At 36.9% G+C, this 26,471-nt stretch overlaps 1 protein-coding gene across 2 annotated transcripts in view; it reads left to right on the forward strand.

The window, feature by feature from the left end:
* The window catches only part of INPP4B (inositol polyphosphate-4-phosphatase type II B), a 321,293-nt gene that overhangs the window by 243,864 nt on the left and 50,958 nt on the right, over positions 1-26,471 (forward strand). For both annotated transcript variants that reach the window (XM_068188034.1, XM_068188035.1), the window contains 4 exons: positions 3,296-3,436; positions 6,134-6,231; positions 9,939-10,051; positions 13,288-13,442. In XM_068188034.1, the coding sequence (XP_068044135.1) occupies positions 3,296-3,436; positions 6,134-6,231; positions 9,939-10,051; positions 13,288-13,442 (507 nt within the window). The remainder of the gene's footprint in view (positions 1-3,295; positions 3,437-6,133; positions 6,232-9,938; positions 10,052-13,287; positions 13,443-26,471) is intronic.

Here is a 26,471-nt window from a genome sequence, read left to right on the forward strand (position 1 = left end):
AAGGATGTGGACCTATTGGAGTCCAGAGGGCTTAACGAAGATGATCAGAGGGCTGTAGCATTTCTCGTGGAGACAGGCTGAGAGACTTGGGACTGTTCAGCTTGGAGAGGACAAGGTTCTGGGGAGACCTTACAGCATTTTCCAGTACCAAATGGGGTTACAAGAGAGCTGGAGAAGGACTTTTTACAAGGGCATGGAGCTACAGGATTCAAACTAAAAGAGGGGAGGTTTAGATTAGATGTTAGGAGGAAATTCTTTGTTCTGAGGGTAGCGAGGGACTGAAACAGATTGCACTATGAAGCTGTTGATGCCTCATCCCTGGAAGTGTTCATGACTCATTGGATGGGGCTCTGAGCAACATGGTCTAGTGAAAGGTGTCCCTGCCCATGGCAGAGGAGTTGAATTTAGATGATCTTTAAGGTCCCTTCCAACCCAAATCATTCTATGATTGTGCACATGAACTTTGAGGTATCACAGTCTCTTACACCGTGTTTTCAAGAAAGCCTAAGACTGGACTAGTCCTTAAAGCTATGCTGAAGTGATCTAAAACATTGCACTCAGCTGAAAGAAGAGGTGGGTAAACAACCTCCAAGCTGACTTGCTGTGACTGATCATGTGTGCATTTTTTTTTTACAAAGCAAAGTCCATGTAAATTACTTGTTTTGGGTTTACTGCAACCAGCTAAAGGTGTGCAATTTCAGCCAACTCAAAACAGCTGCAGGATCCATGACACCCAGCCATGTGGGGGCTACCTTTTAGAAGTATTCTACCAGGATTACAAGTGTTTATCTGTCTTCATATGTGATGATAACAAATATTAGAGAATAATGCAAAGAAAGAGGGATATTTTTAAGCAGTCCTGTTTAGGCAAATCATATACATTTAAATATTTAAGACCTAAATGTATACAGTTTCTTCTTAAATAGATGAAGATTTATTGTTTAGTCTCTTAAAACAGATGCTTGCTTTCTCCATTCTGTTTTCCTGAAAGGTCATTAAATGTTAAAAATTATGTACTGATTTTTCCATCTCATTGGAAAATGTTGTACCCACGTAATCCATCTCCTGCCTGATAGCTCTGCATGAATCTAGCCATGAAAAAGAGAAAGCATATCATGATAAAATTTAATGTTACATTTATTTTTATTCTTTAAGTAGAATCATAGACCTGCAAGATCTTTGGCAAACTGATGTCAAACAAGTCCTCCAGATTTCTTCCAGTCCTCCACTACTTTGAATTGTTTCTTTTTTTGCCTCCACTTGACTTCAGTACTACTTCTGGACTTTCTAGACAGCTCTGTCATAGCTTTATGGCCTTTTCCATCCACAATCAGAAATGCATTGTTTTCATTGTTCAATTGGTAACATACTTTCTAAAGTTACCAAGATTATCTCAGAGTCTTCAAAAAGTGTTTTGAAAAAGAAAAAAAGTCAAGGGGGGAAGTCTCAAATTGTTCTGATACTAATTTATCATGCCTAAAGATCAGCATTTCTCAGTGTTCTTTCACATGCAGAGATTTGTAGCTATTTGGGGACTAGTGAAATGTAAAATGCAGTGATTTGGTGGCAGTTTGGTTCTGTAGTGTATGCTCTTTGAATTAGACTAAACCAATGTTTCTTCTCAAGCTCATCAAAGCACTCCATCACAGGAGTGTTCTGGTAGCACTTGACAGCAGCCAGGAGGGCTCTCAGGCAGGCTGAGAATTAATGCTGCTATGTAGAGGTCATGGGAACAACATTCTTTACTATCCTTTGTGGTAACATTCTGTTTCTTTCACATGGGTGAATTAATTAAACAAAACACAAACTTACCTGGGAAGCAGAACTATTTTGGTTTTCATCCCTCCTCCCTGAGACATGTATTCTCCACTCAGGACTGATATTCCCTCTCAGTGGGGAACATCTGTCATTTGCTCAAAGACTGCGTGCCAGTTTTAGCCTGTACTAAGCAAATGTTGCTGCCCTTGCTGAATGCAATTACATTGCAGCCACAGATCTGCACTGGATCCATTTTACTTTTTTTCTCAGATATATGAGCGGGATAAAGTTTAAACATGACCACTGGTTCTTCCAAGTGGAATCTGTTTTCCCAAACACTTGAGCTGGTGCCAGTCAGCCTTCAAGCTTGCTAAAGGTGTCAGAGCTACTGCAGAAATTGACATTTCTCTTCAAGGTTTCCTGTCTTTATCTCACCTAAATTCTCCAGAGGGTAATCTGGATGGCATTTTTATTCTTTAGCAAGTATGTGATTAAGAGTTGGAGAGACTTCGTGATTATTTACATAGGTGCAATTATCCATCTTAAATTTGCATACAAAACTTGAGTGACTTCCTTGACCTGACTACCGTAGGCAGGATAGATCTTCCTTCCCTCCTGTTGCTGTAACACCTCTTGTTGCTGGTGTCATATTTCAAATGTTCTCTGCAGGAGAGAAAAATTCAGCCTCCATTATCAGTCAGCCCTTTCTGATTAAAATACCAGATCCTGAAAACAAATGAGTTTTCTTCTAGTCTGTTCTTTTTTTTTAAATTTAGATTGGTTGCTCCAACAATAAAAAGAAAGCTAATAAACGCTAAGATAACATCATCCCATTGTTTCTGTTGTGGGGTCAGGCACCAGTTCTCAAAGGCAGGTGGAATCCAACTTGGGGCTTCCATGTGATCAGAATTTGGCCTGGCAGTCAAAGTAGCACGTTTTTCATTAAGTCAGACCGAACACAAATATAAGCCCAGAATTGCTATATATCATATCCCTTCTCCTAAAACAGGATTCATATTTGTGTGATGAGCCTTCAGTTATTATCTTCACAGAGGTAATTTAGTTGTTGGTGATGCTTTTTACCCCCAGGGAGAACCTCCAACCACTGAAGAAAATGCAAGTTTTACTTTGGGTTTTTATGAAATGTTTTTGCTCATATTACTTTTAGAGTGGATACCAGATCAAGTTGTGACTTCGGAAGTAAGTTGTTTTTGTAACTCAGCAAGATGCATTTTAAGAGTTGAGGTATTCTTATTGATATTTTGGTAGCAGAGGACTTTTTTGCTGCTTTCATCCTTAGTCCTATTTTCACTTCACTAAAGAAGTTAGTTTATAGTTATATACAGTTATACCTGCCTTTCTTCATATAGCTTGCTTATGCTCTTGAAACAAGCCAGTTGAATCATCCCTTTTTATGGTTCAATTAAGGGAAAAAGAGAGGGACTTGTAAGTCTATACATTCTCTGTAATTTAGGAAGATTATTTTAAGCAGCCCAGTCAAGAACCCCATCCTTATTCTTGTTTTTATTTTCCCTAGTGAACATTACATTATAGAGGTCCAGCTTCCAGCAAAGATGTTTGAGCTGCTGCCACAAGAGATTAAAGAAGGAAAGCTGCTTCGGATGTATCCAGTGCTCTTTAATGTTGGAATCAATGAACAGCAAACACTGGCAGAGAGGTAAGAAAAAGTCAGGTTTCATTTACTGTCCAAGTACTCCATGCTGGTATAGGACATCTCTCAGGATTAGAAATAAATCTTTTTTGTTATTTGCTCTTGGACAATCTCACATTGAGTCAGTCTGTATTTTCAAAGGTATTAAAGGAAATAAACACAAGCTATGAAGCAATGTAGAAAAATGAAAAGGTCCAGATGAAGATAAGACCATAAGCAGGGCTTCATTTCATAGAGTCGGTGCCACGTTTCTCTTGGACACAGATGCAAAATGGATTTCTATTTCACAGATGCAGAATTTTGTTTGTATGCAGTACTTTGAAATTCTCAAACAAGTTTGAAAATTCAAAATTCTTATATCTTTAAAGATGGGGTTGCAGCGTCTGGACAAGTGATAAGCTAGAGAAGTTGTCTCAGTTTTTTAGGGCTTTTTTCCATGATTGTGGGATGGTAGTTAATAATAGGGAATGCATTAGCAGTATGTTTGTAGAAATCTGAAGGCTGATAAAGTTCTATTGTGTTATTAGTACTCCTCTGCAACAGATTGCTGGAAAATAATTAATTAATATAATAATAGTCAAAGTTTCACCAATGTATTAATTTTCTCTGCCTAGAAAAGGGTATCTGTCGGTCATGTTAAATTACCACATTTGTGCAGTGCTAAAACTGCAAGATAGAAGTCAAGATGTCAATATAGACAACTCCTTTTTTAAACTTTTTTCTTTTAGCTGCTTTTATTAGCAGAGCATCCAAAATACATAATACTTATCTTTAGGTTGTATTTGCTATAAGCCAAAAGCTTACAGCAAAGCTGTAGCTGGAGTAATAGAGGGAAACAGTGAAAATTCTTAACCTGGACAATAGGCAAGAAGTTAAGCACCCCAGGAGTTTCACCTCCTGCTCATTGTAGACAGCCAAGTAAAATCAGTCTTTTAAAGTAGTCCACTAAAGAATGCCATCAGGTAGCTTTGTGAATGTTTATGGGACACTTTTCCAAGTTGAGTGGTGATACATGAGAAAATTTAGGCAGAAAGTTGAAATGGGAGACATAGAGTGAATCAAAAGACATTAAAAACTGGCATTTTACTGGTGAAAGAGTTGGATAGTTGGTTAGAGAACTTGGGAACTTATTGAAAATGAAAATAGGTTATCCTTGATGCCATAAAGAGAAAAGCACTGAGAGGAGTGATATGGCCAAACTCAAAATATGCAAAACCAACAAAATCAGTCACAACAGTTCTGAGTGGGATACTCAAAAAATAAGAGATAAGACATAATGTGGTAACCACGAAGCAAGCTAGTGGGAGCTTACATGTGTGAGATAGGCAGGAAGGAGAGAGTGTTACGAATGTTCTGAGGAATAATTTGACAAGGTTTAGAAATAGCCTGATTACCTGGGGGCTTGTAGAGGAGTTGGCATGAAAAGAGGCCTGGCTTGCAAGTGGAGTGGCAGGATGTATTGTTCCCAGTGGTCATTTTACATTGTGCACAAAGAAAGCCATGAGAGAAAACATAATAGCCACATATCTATAAATATGGATATGTACTAACATCTACCAAGCAAATAAGTTCAATGCAGAAGCAGCTTATCTGCATGCAGTTACAATCTGGTTTTGTCTTAATTCAAAATATTGCTTAACTCCTAAAGTTGCACATTTGTTTTTGAGACTGTAAACATTGTACATGATTTTTGGCTAAAAATATGGAGTTTTTTGTGGGTAAAGAACATGAGAACATAAAAACATTTCTATGGCAAATTTCTAGGAAATGTTACTCTATTAGAAAAAAACATATTTTTATTTGTTTTTTGATAGAATACACTTGAGAGTATTTCTGATTGAAAATAAACATTCTTGTGTGACAGTGCAGCAGTAGCTACTGAGGAAGTAGTCACATCTTCTCCCTTTGGCCCACTGAACTATTTGCTTCCCTTGTACACAATATAGCAGTATATTTGGTATCTTCTGATCTGTGTCCCCTTCTCTCTACCTGAGTTTCTCACCTGCCTATGCCTCTTTTCCTGTACTCCTCCATTTCTATTTCAAAGCTATTCTAAAGATGAATTGCAAATCTTGGCCCTAACTGCCATGGAAACATTCTTGTCTTTACAATCCTATCTCCTGTAGTACTGTGAGATTTATTTTCTTGGCATGTGAAATGTGGCTGTTGTAGAAATCTTGATCTCAGAAAGAAAGATATTTGGTTTTATAGGTATAGTTAGTTTGTAGATAACCTTCCCTTCCATCTTGTGTCACTTCCATATTGTCCAGCTCTTACAGAAATTAGTATGCTTAAGCAACAGCAGCACTAAGAGATGGAGGAGTTGGTATTCTCTGCCATTTGTAATTCCCCCAAAGTGCCTTTCCATTTATTCAGGATTTGTGAGGGCAAAAAAAAAAAAAAAAAAAAAAAAAGAAAAAAAAAAGTGCCTTATTGCATGTTTGTAAATAGATTTCTTTGTTAATAAACTTTTGGGAGAAGTATGCATCAGTAATGATCTCATTTCCAAAATTAGTTCCAAAGCGTACAAGAACTTAACTACTGCATGTTTGACAAAATCTAATGCATTCAGCACTATAAAACAAGTAATATAAAACCTAAGTTATTTATTTATCAAATAAATAATTATGAAAGATAATTTATCTTTTTTTTTGGTTTATGGGTTTTGGGGTTTTTTTAATAATTTATTGTGTATTTTCATAGGTTTGGAGATACCACTTTGCAGGAAAACATTAACCAGGAAAACTTAGAACTTCTCAAAGAATATTACAAGTTATTTACAGAAAAAATGCCTCCTGACTGTGAGTACAAAATAATGAGATATCCAGATGGCTTTGAAAAGCTTTGATGGGTAGAAGGTTATAAGACAGTAATATTAGCAGAATTCCATAACTTGTTCCATAAATTTAAACATTTTGTATCTGTACACGACCCTGCTGATCTTAAGAGTGTTTTCAGACCCAGTGCCATAGCAGAAACTACAGAGAAAATGAAACAGAGGAATGATGAGCTGAACAGCTATTTAAAGTTATTAAAATAATAAGTTTCTTAATATTTCATGTAGAGGAGCGTCTGTATCTACTGTATTTGTACAGAAATACTTGGTGGGAAATTTCATCAGCTTCAGTCATACCCTCTGTTCTTATTCTGAAAATGTGTTGAGGTTTGGTGAACCACTGAGAAATCTGCAGATGCAAATACAAGCAATGAGCCACATCATCATTATATGAATAACAAGGTTTCATTAGAATAGGCCCTGTATTCCACTTCTATAGAAATTCTGTATTATAAACATAAACATTACTATGCTGTTACTCTGATTGCCAGAAGCAAGGGCCGAAAAAAAACATTTGCATCAATCTAATCCTGTTAGTTTTAATGCCCAAACTATAGTAGCAAATGTTGCAGATTTAACAGCCTGATTTTTAAATACTATGTAAAGCTTTGATACAACACATGCATATGAATACATGTTTATCTCTTATATCAGGATGATTTTAATTTGTTAATAATATTGACAGAAACAAAAGCTCTCTTCCTAAATGGTGGGCAGGATGCCCATCTATCCACCCACAGACTTAGTATTTCTAGGATGTCTACAGAGAAACTCATACAAGTTGGGTGATTAATTTAGGGGAATCTTGCCAAGAAAATATCCTTGAAAAACCAGCCTCATCCAGGTTAGGACTAAGGTAGATCTGCTACCTCATAAATGGATTTTATTTTATAAAAGCAAAAATTTGCATGGAGATAGTATTGGCTGCTTTTCATGAACAGATTTTAAACTTGTACTACCTTCCTGCAGGATTATTAGTGAGCCACACAGTTCCTGGACTTCTTCCAGACTGTGAAGACTTTTGAGATCTAATCTTGTCTAGTTCATCATGTCTTTTCTGGTTATTATAACTTTCTTGCTTTTTTTCTCTACCTCTAAGAACTGAGCCTCTTCTTGATACAATTTTTTATGGAACACAAAGCACCTTTTGATTCCACTGCCCTTCCCAGTAGCTCCCTGCCAGTATATGGAATCACTCTTTTGCCTTTGAGAAATGTGCCTTTTAAATCAGCCGCCTGGGAAAAAAGTGAAGCTCTCAGACTTTTTCATTTGGGGGAGGACTTTAATCCTTCTCCTGTTCCCCCCCCCCCCGGAAGACAAACCTCCATACAGGGCTGGCAGCAGCCCTGGTGCTGGGGCCAAGTGAGAGGCATTCAATATTGATGGCTCTTTGATGGTTTTGTCCCACCTATCCAGATCATTTCTTGTAGTGCCAAATCTGTAATACAAAATAAATGCAGGACTGTGTTCCCAAAGCTCTTAGTTCCAAACAATGCTCATAAAGCCCAACAGAATTTGAGGACTCGCAGCCCTATTTGCCAGGCTGTTGCATCCACCCTTGGCAGCCTCCCTGGCCTGCTGCTTCATTCATATATTCCCTTTCAAAGAATTCAATTTTCTACTCCCAGAAAGGTATTGCCACTTTTGCTGTTAGTTTTCCTCTTGTGTCTGTATTTCTCCTTGCCAATAATATTCTTGCTTGTAACTAAGCATCCACTGACTTTTTATCTTCTTTAAGATGAACATACTCTTTGTCATTTGCCCATTTCTTAACCTCTTAAATTCTTTTAGCAGAAACTGAAAATAAGAGTGTGTTGCCAGAAAGATTCCTATCAAAAATGCTGAGGAAATATAGATCTGATTGCAGCACCAAAACGGTAGTGCTTTTATAGAAATGCTATATGCTATAGAAATGCTATGCACTCTAAAGATAGTAAGGGTCCAAAAATGTAAGGTTGCTGTTTAGTAGTACATAATTAACTGAAGACAGCAAGGCTGTTTGGTACTTCCAGGTTCCTCCCCCTTATAATCTGTAAGCCTGATTTGGTGGTTTAATACTTAAACCCAAGGAGTTTAAGCAATTGATCATTTCCAGTTGAGGTGCAACTCATTTGGCAGTACTATAAAATAGGAGACTCTTGCTGTACCTGTGGTGAATTCACTCCTCTGAGATGTCGCATTTTCTGCTGTGAACCAAAGGAAAGCTGCCTGGAAGCAATAAAATGTTTAGTGATACATTTGCATAAACTCAAAGCATCTTTGTCATTGTGTGCTCTGTGTTATAAAGAAACAGATGCAGCCATAAGGGTAATAGTCTAGCAGAGTGTGCTGTGTTTTTAAGTGCTCTGCATTATCTAAGTGTACAATCAGAACTTGTGATATACAGTTAAAACAATCCACATTAAAACTATTGCAAAACTAGGCTGGATGTACATTTTCCTCCCTTTTTCTTTTTTTAATGTTTGTTTGTGGGGTTTTTTTTAGACAGCACAATATGAGTGAAGCAACTTAGTTCTTTTTGAATATATTTAAATTACTTCTTACTATGAATCATGGATACGGGGAAACTACAGAATTTATTAGATGTAAAAGGTAAAAGCCTGTTGACAAGAGGGATCATTCCAACTTGGATCACGTTAGGAGAATGGATATTGACCTTCATTAATACTTCCCTCATTTTTATTCTTTCAATTGAGTATAAGTCTTTGGGCTTGGGTTTGAGTCCTGGGTGTGGGGTTTTTTTTTCCCACACTGGATGGATAATTTACTTTCTCTGCTTGAAGAAACTGTATCCATGATCAATTTAGTTTCACTTTGTTTCACTTGATTCTGAGCCCTTTTTTTGGTGGTAACTATAATTAAAATTCTTTTTACTTTGCCACCATGAAAAGGAACAAAAAACAGATTCTGCTTGTTTTTATTTATTTTCAAAACTAGTGAAGATAAATGTAACATTATAAAAAAACCCTCCTCTATATACATATGAAACAGAGGGGGAAATTAAATTGCCTGTTCTTGAATTTTTGCTTGAGATGTAGGATAAATTACACTTCAGCTTAAATGCCATACCCAGAATAAGCAGGTAAAATTTTGGATTTTAAGTAAACTTGAAATTATTTTCTACTTCAAAATAAAGCTCCACTTAATTTCAGGAGAAATTTACTTTGTTACTTTTTAGAGGGGATACTTAGTGCTGTTTAACCCTTATGTTACATTATATAAAAATCTAAGGCACATTTCCAAACAATAGTTAGATGTTTCAATATGAAAAGAAAACCAAACTTTTTGATTTTAAAATAAAAAAAATCATCCCACTAAAGCAGGTTGTAATACACTCTGGGTTTTGTTTTTTCTGATTTCTTCTGAATGTCTGTAATAGGTGATGAACAGAACTACAGCAGAAATTTGATTTTGTTTTTCACCATCCATTTATAAAATAAAGGTTAAAGATACTTTAAATTTCCACATGAAGATCTTAGGGAGGCCAAAGCAATACTCAGAAAGACATAAGGTTTGCTTATTCCTTAAATATTTAGCTGATAATTTTCATCTTGTGTTCCAAAAGAAGGCTGTAAATAGTAGACCTGTTCTTTACCATGAGCATTCTTTAGTCAGGACAACCATGTCACCAGCCTTATCAAAATGAGCAATTTTATAATCCTTTTTTTCCAGGTTTGCCACATTTTCAAGAACAAAATGATTTAAAGGGATTGCTGGAAAGTCTTCATCAAAATATACAGGCTAAAAAGAGAAAGAATGTAGAAATTATGTGGCTGGCTGCAACGGTAAGCTCTCTTGTTTCAAAGAAATTGATGAACTAATGATGAACTCATTTTCATAAGCTTGCTGATATTGTAAGTGCAATGGATTTTAAGGATATGATAGGAGAACTCACTGGTTAAAGGAGGCAGATATGCTGTAATAGTTTTTAACATACTCATTCTCATAGTCACTCATTCCACTCATAAATTTATCTCTTCTTCCTCCACCTAAATAGCAGACAATTTTTTTTTTTTTACATTTTAAACTGGTAGAACCTGCGAGAATTTGAGTGATTTGTTTAATATCCATTCTTTGATAATATAAAATTACTCAAAATAATTTTTTTTTTAGTGTATTTGAGTGTGGGGTGTGACTGCTTGCTGTGGCTTTTATTTTTGCTATTGCTGCATTTAAATTTTGATTTTATGTAATTGAATTAATTTCACAAATTACTGTCGCAAAATACATGCAAAGGACAGACAGTCGGACATAGGGAGAACACAAAGAAAATTGTTTATTTAACAGTGATTAATACTTACTTTACTTTTTCCACATAATTTCTTTCTGTTTCCCAATTCTGTGGGGTTTGCACATGCATATGAAAAAAATAAAAAGGCCAGGAAAACAACTCTTAGCTGTTTATAAAGAGCTCAATCTTTTCAGGACTGTGAAATTCGGCCATATAATTGTCTTATATTTAGAAAAGTACCTTTGGTATCTCTGCCCCCTTATACCAGCAGGGCATTTTTGACATCTACTGAAAGTGAAGCAAGGCTTTGTGTTTTGGGAGACTTTCAAATGTATATACCCTTCAAGGCAAACAAATATTTGATATAAAAATATTAATAACATTTTCCATGACTTTTTATTAAAACCAGGGAAAATACAATCTTAACTGTATCTTTGTATTAATAACACTGATGTAACTTTCATTTTACTAACAACATTTTGCCATGTGGTTAATAAATATCACATGCTATTGCAGTATAATCCTTTGTAAGGAAAAATGTTTGTTTTTCTTGAAGTACCAGTCTTGCAATTACTATGAAACACTGCTTTTAAAAAAGTAAAAGATACAGTATAAAATTAGTTACAAAAGAATGTGCTAAATCTTTGGGTATAGAAAGTTGTATTTTACCATCAATTCTGGCTTCCCTGAAAATAATTTCATGGGTAAAAAGCATTCTTTGGATATACAAAATGTTTCAGGTTTTTCATTCACTGAATTCTATTTCTTTTTAGGTTCCCTTACTTTAACTTTCTGAATTGTGAATTTCTGGTTCCAGTGATCTACACACTGTTACACTATATTCCATTTATTTCTTGAAAAAGATGTAAGAATAAAACTTTTTCAGTGCGGTAGCTGTGCAATATCACTTTTTTATTGCATGTAATCACTGATATACTTGGACTGTAAGAATAAATGTAATAGAAGTTGTCTAATTCCTCTCCTCCTATGTCTCCCTACATCAGAGCCCATCACTCATGCAGAATAACTACTTGAGATTTTTTACTTTATTTTTTAATGATTTTTTAATATTTTTATTTTTTAGGACTCATTCTCATCAAATAGCCCCATGAATCATGGACTTCCAAAGATACTAGTGCAAAGAGAATTAATCTCTTCAATGAAAATGTTAACTTCTTCCACACCATTATTTAAGAAAATTATCCTATAGTACTTGTTTTAAATCTCACTGCAACTGTTCAAATTTTTAAACAGATTTAACTTTTAAAATTTTAAATTATAGGATGGAAGAAAAACTCATAGGTTCTCCTTCACTATCCTATACCTCTTTGGGTTCTAAGTAAGATTCCCTTAATTGTTTCCCTAAATTAAACTTTCGAGATTGCCCTCACCATGGTATGACAAAGAACTTAAAGACTTTTAAGTATTTTCTGATTTTAGTAGAATTTAACAGTATTTATTGATTTTAATAGAATTTCTGAGAATGCAATTAGCAGATGAAGAAACACTTATTTGCTTTTGACATTGTGGAGATCATGTTCCAGTTCATCCTGCGAGCTCTCCCATGATAGCCAACATGGGAAGTTCCTTTTTTTGTGATTACTGCTGTAGTTTATTGCCTTGCCCTATTCTCACAAACATTTTGAGGTTTCATACAGTTATACCTATGATTCTCCAGGGACAGGTGTAAGCAAAGTATTACCTTTTCTCAGGACAAATTACATATGGGGAACGATAGACCCACACTTGGGCACAGCAGATCTCCTTCAAATTTTTTTTTCTAGTAAAATATTGCTTGAAACTGAAGTTTAAACTAATGAAGTGGTACAACCACAGATTGATTCTTAAGGGGAGAAGTCATCCTCCAAAATGTCATGTTTCCTTTATGCGTTACAACTTTTTCAATGTATAAGTGAAAGCAGACAGTCCATGGCAGTCATTTGTGTTAAACTTTATTAAATGTGAGTCATACATTAAATAGTTTACCTGCTGAAAATAAAAACTATTTAAGTTCAGATGTGTCTGGCTCCATACCTTCACAAGAACTTAGTGTGCTGCATTCATGTTTGTGAGTTAAGACTTATCAAGGTTTTTCTTTATTCATTAGGTATTCAGGCAATTAAGTTTTCATTGAAGAGGGTGCTTGCTAGATTAAGTGAGGAAAAAGAATTGTTTCTTTTATAGTTATAAAAAATTTTCTTTTATAGTTATAAAAATCCTATTTCAAGTTCAGCAATTGAATGCACCAGCACTAACTTTTAATAGGTGCTTTCTTCTTGAGAAATGCTGTACCTCTCTGGATACACTTTCTAGGCTTGCAGAGTTGTAGGACCTGCATAGCCTGCCTGGTGGAGAAGTACTGTAAATGCAGGCGATCCCGGTGGGAAGAAATGCTGATGTGTGACTCCAGTTCAGAAGGCTGAATGATTTCTTTATTATAACTATGCTATAATACATTAATATACTATTTAAAGGAGATACTAAACTACATACCTACTTTCTCTAACTACCATATCTAACTCACTCACAACCCGTGACCCTCTCTGAGTCCAGCCACAGGTGGATTGGATTGGCCACCAGACTCAAACAATTCTCACCAGAATCCAACCAAGCAATCACCCCAGGTAAACAATTCTCCAAACACATTCCCCATGGGAAAAACAAGGAGCAGAAATAGAAATGGTTTTTCTCTTTCTTTCCTCTGTGCTCCTCTATGAAAAAATCATGAGAGAGAGAAGAATGTGCCTGCCACAGAGAAGGGCTAACCTGTGTGGCCTCCCTGTGTTTCAGATTTGCCGGAAGCTGAATGGAGTGCGCTTCACCTGCTGCAAAAGTGCCAAAGACAGGACATCCATGTCGGTGACGCTGGAGCAGTGCTCCATCCTGAGGGACGAGCACCAGCTGCACAAAGACTTCTTCATTCGGGCGCTGGATTGCATGAGGAGGTAGGTGGGGCTCTATGCACTTTGAGCTAGGCCAGGACTGGCAGCACAGAGGGTCTAAGGCTAGTTCTAAATACCCAGTAGAGCCCGAGCCTGGCTGAGCAGCAGCCCAACTGCTGGTAAGTCACCTCTGGAGTGCAGGGTCTTTGCAGCTGTGTGTTTTATCAGTAATTAACAGTTTCTGTGATAGATATGTGAAACCTTGCTAGGGTCAGCTCACTGACTGTAGACTCTGAGCAGAAGTCTGAACAGCAGTTGCTTTAAAAAAAAAGTTGTATTTCAGTTTTGAGTGTATTTTTAAAAGCATTTGCACAGTCATTAAATAATTTGTTCAACACTTACACAAATACCGAGAAAGCAAAAAAACCTATTTGTTACAGATGGCAATTCTTACTAGTCTGTGTTATTGAAAAGAAATATCGAAGTAGGTTTGGACTGGTGGTGTTTGCCATTAATATCTGATAAAATCTTTACTGTGCTTTAGAAGAAGTTGATTAAAACATGCTTTATTCTAAATTGCAACTATGCAGAAATTGAGGCTGATGCTATCAGGAATGTGTAATTAAAAGATGTAAAGATTTCTCATTATCTGAGTCTTTGATTAATAAAAAAACCTTATTGAGCAAACAAGATTTGATCATACAGTTAATCCAGATGCTAGATTATCTAAAGAAACTTTCATCATTGGTTTTAATGACCTTAATCATATAGTTTTAATCATATCATAACAGTATTAATCATATTGTCTATAGGAGTTTTAAAATGTGTATCCCCAGCACTAGAATGACATATAACAAAGGTCACTGCAAAACTAATAGAAAATATTTTGGTCAGTCTGCAAAGAAGTAACTGAATCATATCTTGGACTTTTGTGAAACCCAAATTGTTTGTATGGTGGATTTGTAAAGATCAAATAAGTAAACAATCATATTGACAGTCTGTAATGGGTAATTCTGGACCTTCACATTTATTAGTGTAGATTAATACTGTAGGTTTACCCATATAAACCCTTTGTCCTTTGGCAAAGATAGCTGTTCTAAAGAAAAAAGGTAATTTTATAAAGAGTAAATGAGCTGAGATGGTTTAGATCACAAGGTGCTGCTAATGCAGTGAGATGTGGTGTGTTGAACTGAGCTGTATCCTTTTGGATTTATTGTCCCTTGCATAAATCCCTCAGTCTCTGTAGTAATTCAGTGAGTGAATGAGTTTTGTGCAGTCTTTCGTAACTACATGTTTTATCATCAATGAATTCTGAGTTTTCTGTGTTAAATTTCATTTCTTGGCATTTCAAATGCTTTTTTTTTTCTGTTTTGTCTCCAATAAGTATAAAAGTGTGTAAGCTACAGTAAGTTACCAGACACAGGAAAACTAATTAATTACATAAAATCACCATAATGTTAGAATAGCATTGAGTAGAGTAGTATTGATTGGAAAATTTTCACAGACATAAATATAATTTTAAAAACCCCTGCACTTGTTAGTAAAAGAAAATCTAGTAGGTTTTTGTAGATCAAAATGTAATTATTTTGAGTGGGTTTTTGTCATGTGACTGATTTGAAAGTTGAGAAAATTAATACATTAGTTATATTTCCAGGTAACAGTAGTTTGAAGTCACAAAAGAATGGTGTAAAGACAAAAAAAAATGAATAATTCTTAAGAATTAAACAAGCAAATGGGTATATGAGGTTGAAGCACCATTACAAAAATGTAAAATCTATCAGTTATACTGTAGTTTCAAACAGAGAAAAGCTTTATCCTGCTCTTACCCTGTATATGAATTTTAGAATTGAACTAAAGTAGGCGAAAGATGTGTTGGATAGGAGGTGATGACTTTGACTTGGGTGATAGGATTGTCTGAAGATTAAAGCAAAGGTTTTGCAAGTAGTGGCAGTAGCATACAAAATAATTTGCACCATCAGGATACTAAAGAAAGAAATAAATGTTCTAACTATGCTAGGTGCTATCAGTCTAACACTGTTCACGTAACTAGAGGTTTAAAAATAAATTTTTTTTCAAAGCAGCTAAATTACTCATTTTGCCTCCCAAATTACTCTTTTTCCCTCCCAAGTTGGTCAATGAAAGCTCAAAAATTCAGAACAGAAGAGTAAAAATGTCAAATGGAAGCATAGCTCTTCACCCCACAGTGGTCCCATTGAGAGTTGGCCTGGCAGTTTAAGATATGTCTTTGGGTGGGGGGTTTTTGTATCTTTGCTGCTATTTTCCAAAACAGGGTTATGCAGATACAAATTCAGCAGGGACTGCTGCTCACTCCCCTGGGCTGGAGTGCTTCTGGAGCAGTGTTGGAAGGGACACAGCACTGCTGCCTGGGTGGCCAGGCAGGGATGGTCCAGCTGGGCACTGCTCCTGTCTGCAGATGGAGAAAGGAGCATCGCAGAGAAAGGCATTTTGAGACAGTAAACTGGGAAGGAAAGAGCAGATAGGCAGAGGAGAGGAGAAAAACCCCTTGATTTCCACAGGTGTTTTAGCTAAATGTCCTATGTAATGTATTTCACTTGGGGGAAGTTTGGCAACTGTGTTTTTGAGGTTTGTGTGAATGAGGTCAACAGACTTGTTTGGTAGCCATTGTGGTACTTGTCCTTTTGTAATTTCTTTTTTATTTGAATACTTTTGCAGATCTGAAAGATTATGCTGTGCATTTTTAAAATTTTTATTAGGTACCTTTAGAAGCTTTTAGAATGACTTTCACATCTAAAAGAACCTATTTTCTTTCAAGGGCAGACAGAGAAAAACTACTTGCCATTTAATTTGCAATTTTAGCATTTTTTCCCCAATAAATCTTCTCTAGATCATTTTATTAAACTTTATCAATCAAATCCCTTTGTTCTGATTGCCACAAATTGCTTTTAAGCCTTTCAAAATAACAAGTAGACATGAAAAATTCAATTTTAACATCCAGAATCCTAACAGTTTGGATTGACCTTCGAAAGGCTTCTTTTAAGAGTTAACAGTAGAAGATGAAGACTACTGTGAAACTAAGTGAGCTGTAGAAGTAAATGGTGATTCAAAAGCAGACTTTATTGGAAATGCCATAATTTTGAGATATGAAAATTATAAAGGTGGCTGTGTAGCTGTAAGACTTTGTCTGCCAGTGCTGACACAGCTTTTGCTGTTGGAATAGGGAAGCATGTGCTTACAGGTTCGTGCTTTCTTGCCACCGGAAGCTTGGAGATGCTGGACTTCTGTGTGCTGCTGATTTTCAGCTTCTTCAAGGTTCCTAGAATTTTGAGCAATCCGGAAGTGATTCACAAAGTTTCAGCATATTTGCTTTGGTGTACATTGCATAACACTGTTTTGGAAAATAATGCCTGTAGCTGTTTTTTTAGACTTCGTTTGTAAGTGGAATCATTGTCTTTTAGTGATAAACTATGCAATGTTTATTGCTTCTTTATAAAAAAAGGCTGTATGAGAATCCTTCCTTTCACTTATGAAAAATGTGGTGAATGAAGTAGTGATGGGAATGCATGCTTTATCATTTACAATATGTAATGGATGGCTTTGTCCTCAGTCATAATTCTGGCCATTATGATGCTGCAATTGATGTGTACCTGAAGCAGCCATTCTATAAATAATTCCACATATTATAATTTCCTAGATACAGGTTTGTGACTTCCATTGATCTTAGAGACATGCATAGTGCAGAATGAGGAAAATCAATATATCATCCCCTCTGTATCAAGTGCTTGTAATTCACATCATATTAAAATACTTTTTATAATATCTCTGCCACTTCCAAGTCGCTTTTTACAGGCATCAATATTCTTATTTTTCCCTTCACCATACATGAATGTTTCCTATCATTCAGTGTTAACTCTATTCCAAGAGACAGAGAGGCACAAAACGGATTTACCTGAGTTCATTGCAGTACGTCATGTGATTCTATTTTTTTGTCTTTAGAACTGTTAAGGGAGAATGGACCCTGGTGGGCAGCACATAATAAAGCAGCTCTATAAAAAAAAATCTATAAAAAAATTTTTTTTTCCTTTTTAATTTTTTTCTTTTCTGAATCTATTTAGCTTTATTGTTTCAGTGACAGGATACATTTTGGAGGCTGTGGGTAGTGAATAACTTCAGAATCTCCTGCATGTTTCCAATAAAGCCTCAAGGTAGTAAGAAACAAAGGAAATGACAAATCCACCATCTATAGTGAATCCTCCATGCTGTCAGCCTTATCATCATTAGCAGGGCACAACACCTGTCACATATTTCTGACATTGAATACAAAATTTGACTCAATGTGGGACATACTGTTTCCACTTCAAATGGTTAAGGATATTTCAGGATATTTTAGATAAATTGCATATCAAAAACCTCAGTGAAGCACAAGTTCAAATAATGAAAGATCTGAACAACAAGTACTGGGCTTTTGATGAGCCAATTATGAAGAAAATATCTCATTTTTTAAAGAGCTGCTTGAGGGCAGCTTTGCTTAAAAATCACTGAGTTGAGGAGGAGGAATAGCTGTAATAGCTCTTTAATCAGGGTATTCCAAGTGTTCTGGGTGTTGAGGTGTGGACCTTGGCCAGGGAAGTGCCTGTACTAAACACCAGAGCTGTAATTGACACATCGACTAGGAAGGAGGAGCAAAGGGACAGGATTAGAAACAGGGATGATCCATGTGCAAATCTCTCTGTGCCTTTCACCCATCTCCCAGCTTTCACCCTGCCCCTGTGAGCTTGTGGCAAGAGATGCAGCACGTGAGGATTTGCACAGAAGAGGAGGCACAAGTTCTCCTCTAACCTTTTTCCCAGCCCATCTGACCTTCTCCACCTTTTCTTTTTTAATTTAAAAGTATAAGCGCAGTGCAAACAAAACTTAAAAAAGGTGAGTCTGTCTTCCAATATAGATTTTTCACATCATTCTATGGCTCTTTAGAAACAAAACATCTCTATTTTGAGGTGGAAACTGTAGATGATTTGCATCACCTGATGTACTGATAGGAGTCTGAGCATTAAGTAACAGTAAGGTCCAGTTTTGGAGCATTGAACTGCCATCCATTTTGTTTTCTAAAATTAATTACTGGTTTGAGGTTTTTTAATAGCTACAGTGTGCAGAGGACAAGAAAACAAAATGGAGAGAAATGGCCACAAGATGTAATGAGAATCAATGCCATTGGACACCTTGCTGGAGCCTTTTAGAATTAAGGTCTATTTCTACCATCCTTCTGGAAGGAGGAGGAGGATTATAGACAATCATTGTGGGCAAAATATCAAACAGTAGTTGAAAAGGCTTTTGTATTAGAAAAACTAAGCTTTTCTAATATAACTTCTAAATTTCACATTTATGATGTATCTTTAAAGCAAGTCTCAGGTTTTAAAGACTTGAACCGAGGGAAAAAGTAAAAGAAAGGTAACCCACGCATGCTTTATTTGCACTCTGGAAGGTCCTGAGGTTCAGACTTCTACATGAACAAATTAAGTAAGTATAATTGGCAGTTGTTTTGTAACATAGCCTCACACTATATGAATCAGTTTTGTCTGGTTCACTGGGGTCAGATGTTTGAGTTCATGTTTTGCAAGTGAATCTTCTCTAGCTGACTGCAGAAGTTTCATTCTCCTGGACCTCATTTCTTCAAATTCTTCCTAAGTGCTGTTTTCAGACTTCTTTCTGATGAACACCCTAGTCAGAGTCCCGAGAGCTCTCTCATATGATCTTTTTCATCTTCCTCTTTTTTACTACTCTTTTGCTTGACTATTTCCCTCCTTTCTCCTCTGTGGCATGTATGGCTGCCTCTTTCTTCTCCTGTTCAGAGTTTGGACTCTGGCCTCAGTCACAGCACAGAGAACAGCAGAGCTAGTCCCCTGCCTCATGGTTTTGGCTTCATGTTATAGTAGTCATCATCTGCCAGGGAAAAGAACAGCAAGGAAAAGCCTTGTCCAGCTCCTTGACCTGGCAGATGTTGAATCCTCAGAGTATGTACCTGCTGAATTTTAACAAGGCTGTGTTAGGAAGAGATTTGAGAGTCTTGCAGAAGCATGCTCTTTTGATAGTTGCATCTCTCACATCTTTATTATCTTGGTGCAGAATATCAAATCCTGTTCTTCAACATAGGGGTACTAATAATTCTCTCAAAAAAATAGGGGGGAAAAAAGCTGTATTTTTTTCCTTTAAATGACATTGTAAGTTTGAATTTTCCCATTCAAAATGAACTAACAGTTGTGAGTAGACTCTAAATGGAAAGCACTGTGTAGCCTTAATTATAATTACCTTTCCCCTGGAACTTGCAATAATATTCTTGGACCAATCACTTGGGAGGAAGGGGTGTTCAAGGGAAAACAGTGAAAACCTTTGCCACTCTTTGCAAAGAATATTTAGGGAAGTGACTCAGTCTACATCAATGTAGTAGGCAGTAAGCAAGAATTCTGAAATAATGCTTAATTTTTCTATCAGTGCATGAGGGGAAGGTAGAGCCAATAGAAATCTGTATTGTCTCTAAATTTTGTCACCAGTGTTTGGGGAGTCAGTCCTTGAAATGCACCTGTTCTTTCTTCAGTGACTACTTAGGGAAGGTGAGCTCTTCAAGAGGACTCAGAACTTGACAGTAAATTTTATATAACAGGAAAACATACTAATATATCAATTACAGTATACTTTTATTGTATATTAAAAGAAGTTCCTTTTCAATTGAAAAAGAAAATGTTAGGCAACATTTAGGTTTCAGCTTTGTGATGAGAAACAGCCCTTGATTCCCTGTGATCTTTTTGCTGAAGGGCCCCTTTTCACTTTGGCTTCAGGTTGTGTGTGCCAGAGTTCTCCAAAGAAGAACTGAATTAATGGAATTCCAGTCAAATCTTGCCCTACTCTGAGTTGTTCTGATCTGATTTGAACTTTTTATTTCTTACTGAGATATTGATGAGGTAAACCATCTGTTAAGTAGCCCAAAGTTGTATTTGTCGTATCTTGATCCAAATGAGAGTACAGAGAACTGAGCTTTGTCTTTGCTCTCTGTGAATATTTTAATTATTCAGTATAGACAGTGAGAAATGTATGAAATTAATTACCATGTGCACTCTAGGGTCACTTAGTTTTTAAAACCAGTCCAATGAAAAAACCTTACCTGATAAATTTGCTTTCCCATTTAGTGCCACAGTCTGTGTTTGGATGCTTAATAGTGCAGAAGTTAATTTAAACACTGCATTTGATTAATTACAGAATAAAAAAAAAAAGGAAAAGGAAAATGCTTCCTAAAAACCTCTTCTAATGGAAAGTGTTTCTGTCACTTTTGCCATACATATATTTCAGGCCCATAGTTCTGGATTTCACCTGTCATGTTCAGACAAATCTAGCATTCAAGTAGTTAGATTATTGTAAAATATTGTTTGGTGTTCACTTTTGAGATTCTTCTAGTTGTTTATGGAAAACTTCGTTATTTTTCTCATTCATTTACTGCTTTATTGCTTATTTAGAGCTTCCATGAAAGACTAGGTCTTAGCAGAAATCAAAGACCAGATGTATTATAATCACCAGACTGAGTAATAGCAGGTTTCTTCCTATTATATTTCACTTTAATTAAGATTTCCTGGAAGAGTGTGTGGGAAAAGTCCTGTATGCATGTTTATTATCTGTTGAAAATCCAAGTCCAACAGCTGAATTACCATGGCTTTGGCCATGTTCAACTAAATCTCAAGAAGAACAACACTGCCAAGTCCAAAATTTAGATAAGAAAGAAGCAGGAAATGAGAGTAATAGGGCAGGAGTAGCATACAATAGCTAGTTAATGCTATCAAACATGCAATCTCTTCAAGAAGTTATTGGCCTCTAAAACAGTGTACTTCTCAGAGTAATATAACTTGGACAGGGAGGGCTCATAACTTCCTGTCTGCAGTCCCAGCAACCTACAGACTGTCCAAAGGTTGGAGGGGGCACAGAAAGGAAAAGCAACCAGCTGCACGTCCAAAAAAGGTAATTGTGTAATAGAAGATTCTGCATTCTTTCAGGAGGAAGATGATGGAGTGTCAGGCTGTTGCAGCCTGAAGAGCTGATAGTAAAGTCTAGGGTAAAGAAGCAGAAAGGGCCTTTGCATGGTATCCACTGATGTTTTATTCAGCCACATGGTGAGATGTTCAGAGTCAAAAGCACACACCCATGGAGGGTCCACGTTACTCTCTGCTGAGGCGCTGGGGGTGACCCTGGTCTCGGGGCAGTACAAAGATAAGGGCCAATAAGGGAATAAGGATGGAGTGGCTCAGGGACATGGGAACAGACATAGGAACAGGGGAAGGAGCCAATGGGGCTTTTTAACAGCTTTTTGAGGGAAGCTTCTTGTGTCTCCCCAACCCAGGGGAAGCCCTCCAGGGTCTCCACATCAGGCTACAGCTCTGGCTGGCTTATGTAGGAAGCAGGTAACAGACACTTCTAGGTTTATCTTTGCTCTTATTTTAGACTCCCTTGATCCCTTCATAAATTTAGTTTCTTTTTGTAGGAATGCTTTCTGCTTGGATGATCATCTTTTCTTGTCCAATACCCTGGTTTCAGTTTTCTTTCATAAATTCCATCCTTTGGGATGCTGTGCTGCCTGAGGGTCAGCCACCATCTCTGGGGACTGGCCTGGTGTTTATTATGTATATGACATGAGAGAATCCAGCATTCAATCTCCATGTTCTCTTTTTCCACTTATTATTATTATGCATTCATAAGGCGACCTGGCACATTCTGTTATACAATTGTGCTTTCAAATAATTTGAGTCCTATTCAACTTCAGACACTAGATCTGAAACTTTCTATCTTAGATTCTTTAGGGAAAGAATCTAAAATCATATTGGGTACCAAAATAGAAGGAGAGATGTAATTCTGTGTCATTGTCACCCCCCATATTTTATAACCATCATTTGAGGAACTGTCTTCGATGTATGGGAGTTTTCTCCCTTCAGTCTTCTGCTGTTTTCTTTTTCCAATGAGCATTTCCCTGTTTCTTACTCTCTTGCAGTAACATCTTGGTGTATGGTATTTTTATAGAAACTCTTTTGACAGCGGCCTTTCTCAGCTCAGCTGAGGGAGTTAGTTTTAGTAGTAGTTTCTACTTGTTGCTTTCTGTGGCAGCTCTGGTTTGGTGAGTGACGTTTCATAAGTGTGTCCTTATCATTACAGCAGCCACTGGTGACCTTTCAGTGGAATGGCTGGCAGCAAAAAGTTCTTTCTCAGTGTTTACCTGCAGTACAAGTCCTGGTAGCTGTTTGCAGTGGAGTGACCAGAGGAGTTTCCATTTGGATTATTATGTACCTATTATGTATTTCCTACTTTTGTGATCTTATCTGCAGTCAGCTGGAACTACACCCAGTAATGGAGCCAGCAGCATTATATTGCTATCCCATTCTCTGGATCATCCAGAGATAAATTTGGGAGATAATTTTGGGAACTTGCGTTCTTAATAGCGGAAGTCTCTACTATAATTTTTATGAATAGGAAGCATGTGTTTATAAGGAAGTAAATGCAAAGGAAATGTTGGAGTCATCCCAAAGTGCACAGCCACCACCACAGTTGACTCCTAATGCTAGAACAGTTAAAGCAGTTTTTGCAGCCCTGGGACTTAGTGGTTCTGCAGTTGTACTGTGGTCCTAAACATACCCCTAATACCAAAATCACTGGGCAATGCTTTGGCTGTGTATCTGTAGTGCTGTTCCTGTGCCCTGGTCTAGGTTTATTTCCCTGCCAGCTTGTCTCCTCTCCCCAGCCTGGATGTTGCCATGTGTGTATTGTCTTCCAGCAGTGGGAAAAGCACCTGGCTTTTCTCCTCTGTTGGAGATGCTCCTAATGGCCCGGGATGGTGCCAGAGCAAGTTTGTACCTCTGCAGAGTCTTGTGATTCCAGGCAAGGCTTAGCCAAGTTTTAAAGTCCCTTAGATCAGGGAGATCAGAGCGTGGGAAGAGAATCACTGTTCCCTCTCTCTTCTGTCAAGGGATTAAATACTTTGGTATACGAACCAGTCTCCTTGTTAGGTTACCTGTTACTGAGGCAGACAATGCCTCTGCGTGTGGTACTCAGGAACTTCACTTATTATTCTGTGAAATTATTGTGTAGTACATGTATAAGAAATCTTCCTTTTCTGCCTCTCTCATTCATCATATGGGTTTCCTGACATATCATCAGCTTTAATTTCATGCTACAGCCTCCCCTTGACTGCACGTTTCCTTACACTTGTGAGAACATTGTAATGTTTGAGGCTCCTTATCCCACATTTCAATTTAGCTGAACTCCATCCCTGTGCCCAAAGAGGGAATGCACAGATTCCTGTTCCTTCCCCTCACACCAAGAGCTAGCATGTACCCTTTGCTTTGAGAGAAAGGCTAAAAAGGCATCAGCTAATTATTATCAGCAATAGATCAGTGAGATACTCCTGGCTTTAAAAATATATATATATTTACTCTTCAGCCCCACTACAGTCAGCATTTTTCAGATTTGAGGAACTTGTTTAGATTACTAAAAAATTGAAAAGACTAAGCTGTAATCTGATCACACAGCAATGTATTTATAAAACCCTCTTGTAGGATCATCTGGTTAATAGTTTGTGTCCTGGGTGAACTGACAAGTCTGATGAAAATATATAATTCCTGTCAAAATAATGTTGGGTTTTTTATTTGTTTTGCAAAAATCATTCCAAAGTTGGTGATTCTTAATTTAAATCCCTTTGCTTTCATAACTATTTCGTAACTGTTGACAGCAGAGCATCTACAGAATACAAAGAAATCAGCACATAAAGGTTTGCAACTTCCAGCAAACTGCCTCATTGTGGTGTGGTAAGTAGAATATGTGAGGGTCCAGAGTAGTTTGTTGTGGAATGTTTTTGGTTTTGTTTCTTTTGGGTTTTAGCTTATGTAGTTTAACCAAGACTGGCACGGTCTCTGTTCTAAGTTTATTTTTGCTAAATGACTGTTACATTGAAAGCCTCAGGAAAGCAAGTAAAAATGGCTAAACTGGCACTGTGGCAGAGGCATTATTGGCTGGTTTTGAAGTGATCACAGTAGCATCAGGCAGAGGCAAACAGCTGCAACAATATCTTATTCTCAAAGATTCATGAAATTATTCTGAAAATCCACAAGAGACTGCTTTGATAATATTGGTTATAACTGGTTTGAATATTTATTCCATTTGCACTTTTTAAAGTCAAATTTACTTAAAAAGCTTATAATTGCCAGGCAAAGGGTGAGAGAAAAAAATGCACTTGTATCTCTTTCAATTTTAAAGTGGGAGATAGCTAGTATAGAGGTGCCACGTCCCATATGACATCATAGTCCTTCCTTTGTTCAAAATTAAATTTGAATCTGCTTTTTCTTTAAAAGGGCCTCTTCTCGTAAGCTGTTTTGCTTTAAATAAGGGTCCTGTTGCTGTACTTGAATGTGCAATAGCAAAGCTTGTAAATAGTGATCATTATCTTACTGACATTCACTATTCTGCATATTACTAATTCTCTTTTCACATTCCTTTTTGATACTTGGGTTCATGCAGCAACACTAGCTGCACAGTTCAAGGCTTTCTGCCTTCTGGACATTGCTGGTGTGTAATGAGTGTTGATGGATAGTCTTACCTCAACATCATCCTGAATAAAGTCCTCTCTTGCTTTCCTGCTGCGTGGTCGCCTCAGGGGGAAGGCTGCTCCCTATGTCACCTTTCTCTGTGAAAATTTGCTACCACTGTGGTATTACCAGCAAATTTGTAGACAATCCCTTTAAACTTAGTTTTACATTCATTTGCCATGTGAAGATGTTTTTTGAATTTATTTTTAAAGCAAGTTAGCACATCTCAGACCACTATGATGCTGTTTATTTTCTCTCTTGTGCCATGCAAGCAGCCCAAGATGTGCTGCCAGGCAGAGGGATTTTGGTTTTGCTTCTATAGGAGCATTTTTCCCCTGTTAAGTTGCATTGTTGCATTCTGTAAATACTGTCGTGCCCTTGTAGTAGCACACATCCTTCTCCTCTTTCTCAGAGGGAAAAGTACAATATTTCATAGAGTCATGGAATGGCTTGAGTTGGAAAGGACCTTAACAATCACTTCATTCCAACCCCCTGCCACAGGAAGGGACATCTTCACTAGATGAGGTTGCTCCAAGCCCCATCCAACATGGCCTTGAACACTTCCAGGGATGAGGCATCCATAATTCCAGGAAGTCCTTAGTGTGAATGCAGCCTTATGCTTCATGCTGTCTTTGATCTACAGAAGAATACTCTGTTGTGACTGTAGTTATTGTCTGTCTCACTGTAATTTGCATAATTTCAATCTAATAGATCAAATGTCAATAAAATATTTTTCTGGCTTAAGGGGATTGAAATCACCTTTTGGTTATGCTTGACAAGGCAATATTGCATACATCAAAGCTTTGTCTCCCAAGTAACATACTGGTCTGTGTTATAGTGCACATAATATGCACACACACACACATAATTATATGCAAATATAGAAGTGTAGGAATGGGTACATTTTATTTTGTCACATTGCTGATTAATTACATGACTTAATGAAGCAAATTATTTAAAATGGCTTACAAACTTTGCAAATATTTTTCCAAGACAGGAAACTGGTTTTAGAGTACTTTATCTTTGTATCACTGTGGTTTCTGATTGACAATTAAAAGGTAATTAAAACACTTGAGACTTTCATGTCCTGTGTTGCCCTGTAGGTTTATTATCTTCATGTGATGATCCTTGTTTATAGATGAAGATTTTGGTGGGATGTGGGATAGAAGCTCTAGGAAAATGTGGTCATTTAATATGATGTGATGAAGCTTTTGTTCTTGGTTTTCAGAGAAACTTGAGTGCAGTAACATTTGTCAAATCAGACACATTTTTCTCACTTTCATACCAAGGGTATTCACTGACAAGAGAGTGCTGAGCACCATAGTCTAGAAAAGTATTTGTAGGCTTAGCTGACTTTTTAAAAATCTTTTTGTGACAGATGTATCTCAAATTTTATGTTTTCTGTCCCAAAGGCAATCATTCTTCCTGCTGTTACAAAGCATCTTCTTGGGTGCAGCACAGTAGGGATAACAAAACTCGTTTCAGTCTCAACTTAATTCCAATG

Source organism: Anomalospiza imberbis, chromosome 4 (genome assembly GCF_031753505.1).
Source record: "Anomalospiza imberbis isolate Cuckoo-Finch-1a 21T00152 chromosome 4, ASM3175350v1, whole genome shotgun sequence".
NCBI lineage: Eukaryota > Metazoa > Chordata > Aves > Passeriformes > Viduidae > Anomalospiza > Anomalospiza imberbis.